General features: G+C 34.2%; 1 protein-coding gene across 1 annotated transcript; it reads right to left on the reverse strand.

The window, feature by feature from the left end:
* Positions 1-434: 434 nt before the first annotated feature.
* LOC115698840 (origin of replication complex subunit 6) lies at positions 435-3292 on the reverse strand. The gene is made up of 10 exons (XM_030626037.2): positions 3006-3292; positions 2852-2898; positions 2655-2759; positions 2480-2560; positions 2065-2176; positions 1912-1974; positions 1731-1818; positions 1503-1579; positions 881-983; positions 435-796 (listed from the first exon to the last, which is right to left on the reverse strand). The coding sequence occupies exons 1-10, from the start codon at positions 3123-3125 to the stop codon at positions 717-719; spliced, it is 876 nt and encodes a 291-aa protein (XP_030481897.2). The 5' UTR covers positions 3126-3292; the 3' UTR covers positions 435-716.
* Between the last annotated feature and the right edge of the window lie 746 nt (positions 3293-4038).

The following is a 4038-nucleotide window of genomic DNA, read 5'->3' on the forward strand; positions in this document are numbered from 1 at the left end:
TTGTTGATAAGGCTACAAACATAGTTGCAGTATAAGCTTATGTAACTCACTGAATTAGTCAAATCAATTAATTGACATTAAATATACACAAATGTTAGCTCCAAAAATACAAGTACATATTTCAAAAATTTGTCATTAAACCACAAATATATGTGTATTTTCTGTCTAAACTCTCATACCACACAACTACCACATTAGCAAACTGTTCAAAAGAGGTGACGAAATTCAACTGAAACATTATGTTGTTAGCAATGATTTCAATAATTGATTGACAAGATTTTGGCTAAACAAAAAAGTTCGAGAACTTTAGTTATACCAAAAAATCTCGAAGGCTTCTATACAAATATCTATATACCCATTTCAATTTAACCGCACTCATTTTTCAGTTATACTTGATTTAACTTTGTTTCTTTTCTTCTTTAAACTCACACAAATTTCAAAAAAAGAGGAAGGAAAATCCACTTTATTCAGAAGCATATTGAATAACTGCAATTGCAAATTATCAATATTGATGGCAAACAAAGATTGCAATTATATACAGTTCAGTTTCATTTGCAGGAAGAAACATATGAAGTAAAAGCTTTTAAGCTGCTGAGCCTGACCGGTAACATGATGGTGCGTGAAGCAACATACATCACCTAATTGTAGTTTATGTATATATACCCCACAACACATTTGGGGTCCAAAAAAGATGGAGCATCTTTATCTTCTTGCTGTTAAATAGCTTCCAACTTCTGGGTCTCTGATGTTTCCTTAAGAAAACTGAGGCGAGTTTGCGTGCTCTTCTTAAAAGCAACTGGCAAAAGCATATAAAGGTGATGACACTACTTGATGAGGAATGAGAAATAAGTCAAACGGAATGCTGTTGATAAAGTTCTACCTTTGGATTTGGTCTTGCTTTGCTTATTTGATTCAAGGACTGAAGTTTTCCATTCATCATATTCGTGCTTTTCCATTCTTTTGTGTTTCTTGTAACTCGAACCCTGCAAATTATTTGGCAGATTAAAAAATAGTCTCTGGAGTGTTTAAATAAGAAATAGATTTAGATTTATGCGAAATAATCATGGCAATATTAAAAAATTACAATGATACGAAGTGAGAAGACTCTAATTGAATACTGCATTCGAGCTTAAGTTGTTCCAACTGTGTATTCATATAACACTAACATAAAAATTGAAAGTCTAAATCGGGTAGACCCCAGAATTGGAAGACAACACTAGTAGAAAACAATGAAAATACTATCTCAGCTAAACACAATTTTATATTCTTTCAGATAGAATGCCAATCAGAATTATTCTACGTTGGTTTCAAGAATTTTATTTGCACCAAGAATTGTAGATGGCTTATAGGGATAGTATAAACCACGTCAAAGTGCAAACTAAAAGAAAAAAAAAACTACATTAGAAAACCAACAAGAAGCAAACTTGGAATAGAGTAAAATTGATCTCATAAGCTGATATAGTGAATCCAGCAATTAGATTAGACTATGAGATTGCAAGTACCTCTTCTCCCTTATCAGCATCAGATGAATAACCACCATCCTCAAGCTTCCTTTTTTCCGGTAAAACATCTAGTAGTTCTACATGCAGAAGTAGAAAGCAACTTATTAGTTTATCATTAGGTAAATTTAGTATCATATAAATTTAACAATGTACACGTAAAGCATATCACAAAAAGGGGAACTCAGTCACGAGTAACACCACAATTAAAGTTACGACATTGACACATACCTCGGTTCCCCTTCACATCACGAGGATCCTTTTTCTCCTTTGAAATACCAAGAACATCAAAGCACAAATCGATCATTGAAGCAGAAACCTGAATCAACAATAACAGTCGTATTTTAATTGAAAGTCAAAAACTATAGTTGGCTAATGCCACTAACAGTAAAAGTAGGAAAATGTCTCTTACTGAAGAAAACTCAGATTCTGATGCACCACTAAGCTCAATTAACTTAATCTTGTCTACTTTTAGCTGCAAAAAGAAGCAATAGATTGGAATTAATAAAAGCTTAAGTGTAGTACACCATGAAGTTGAATAGCTGAAAGATATCAGCAAGTGTACCTTGTGCTTCTTTGCACACAAGTAGAAGGCTACAGAGGTAAACACAGGACGAGTAAAGTCCGCACTTGCTCGCCGAGAAGCGGGCAGTGAAGAAAGAAATCGGTCCTTGTAACTGAAAAGCAAACATATGCAAGTACCTAAATTCAGAAACAAAACATGCACCAAAACATAGCCAAATAACATCTCCACTTATCCTTACTCAAACTCCTATTACTTCTGGTCAAATAATTTCCATTAAAGACGTAAATTCACTCTTCAAAATAACAGAATATGGCCACAGAAGCATTTTATCAAGCATGTAACAGCTGTTCATATGCTTGCTATCCATTTCCATTAAGATTTGCATTCTATAATCTAATCTGAAAGCAATTGAAATATACTAAAAGCTTATAGAACTAGAAGGCGATGATCTTACAGAGACAAACCCTTTTTCACAAAAGGGATGATTCTAACGCAGCCAAATTGAATGGCCAATTCTCTAATGTCCAGCTTATTCCTACACCAACAAAATCCATGTTCGGTGTCAGCAAAACCACCACCACCAAAGAAACATAAAAATGTAATTAAAGTAACAAATGAGAGTAACCCACTTGACTCCAAGACCGTTCTGGAGCGAATTGTACGATCTGGTGTAAGCCTTTTCCGACATTCCACTCAGCTTTATTGCACACTGCCGATCGAATAAAACTCCCAATCTACAATCAATCCTTTAACCCATTAGAAAATGAACAAAACCCATCACATGATGAACTTGAATGATCGATAATTATGACATTAATATATATACCTTGTCGCCGAGATCTCTAGACAGATAACAGCTTTACAAACCTCACCCTGACAATAATGAACAATTTCCCATCAACACATGGAAAACCTAAATGCCCAATTGATAACATTTTTATACTGAAATGAAAAAAAAAAAAAAAAAAAAAAAAACTTACGACACCGATAACTGAGGAGTCAAACTGGACATCACAGAGCCGACGAAGTTCGGCGGCTTTTCGGATGAGTTGCTTAGACTCTGAGACTCCGAGCTTCTTCGCTACATCGGAAAGATCCATAGTTAAAATACGAAGATCGAACGGGGGATGGAATTGTTATCTGCGGATGACGGGTTTCGGACTTGGGGAAGATGTAGGAGAAGAGCCATTAGGTGGTTCTTATCAATTTTCAAATTAATTTCCCGCCTAAATTGTGACAGTGCTCTTTAGTTTTGCCGCCTAAGAGGAACGAGCTTTTTTCTGTTTTGTTGATATACAATAGAATATTTTAATTATTTTTTTTTAAGAATAAATTCTGTTATTATAAATTTAAAGAATTATTTACAATAATAGAAAAAAAAATAGTAGGATGAATTTTTTCTAACCAAATACAATTATTATTTTTCAATAAAGCTTGTTTACCCAAACCATGAGCAGCTTGGTTTGTATCTCGACGAACATGAGATACACAAATATTAGAGAAATAGGATAATTAATTTTTAACATCAAGAATTAAGTCATTAAAAGATAAATTACCAAGTACTAAGGAATCTATTTCAACTAAAGCTACATGAAAATTCAATTGTCTTACCCATTTTAGTGCATGAAACAAAACCTTAGCCTCCATCTCTTGAGGTCAAAAATTGCCTGTTGCTCGCCAACACATGACCTAATGAATCTCGAATTACAGCACCAAAGCCCATCTTATCTGTGATGGTTGCAAAGCAACATCAACATTCAGTTTATACTATCCTGGAGGAGGTGGTTTCAATGGAAAATGGCCTGCAACATTCTGATTCAATTAAAGGATCGAGTTTGAAGTTGAAGCATGCTGAAAATTGCAGAGATAAGCCATCGAATTTGCAAAAATATCAGCTTGTTTCTTGTGAGATTTGTGATGAACTATGTTGTTCTTGTCAGACCAAATAGACCACATGGTGCATATAATCTTTTCTAGATCAGATTTGGATGTTGTTGACAGTTGGATGATAAA

This window comes from Cannabis sativa, chromosome 8 (genome assembly GCF_029168945.1).
Source record: "Cannabis sativa cultivar Pink pepper isolate KNU-18-1 chromosome 8, ASM2916894v1, whole genome shotgun sequence".
Taxonomy (NCBI): Eukaryota; Viridiplantae; Streptophyta; class Magnoliopsida; order Rosales; family Cannabaceae; genus Cannabis; species Cannabis sativa.

Bases quoted from the DNA above. Each gene is read 5' to 3' on its own strand.
- LOC115698840 (XM_030626037.2), bottom strand. From the start codon at position 3,125: ATGGATCTTTCCGATGTAGCGAAGAAGCTCGGAGTCTCAGAGTCTAAG. The intron at 2,561-2,654 runs GTGGGTTACTCT...TTGTTGGTGTAG, and splicing joins CAGAACGGTCTTGGAGTCAA to GAATAAGCTGGACATTAGAG. The intron at 1,975-2,064 runs GTACACTTGCTG...TTCTTTTTGCAG, and splicing joins TGTGTGCAAAGAAGCACAAG to CTAAAAGTAGACAAGATTAA.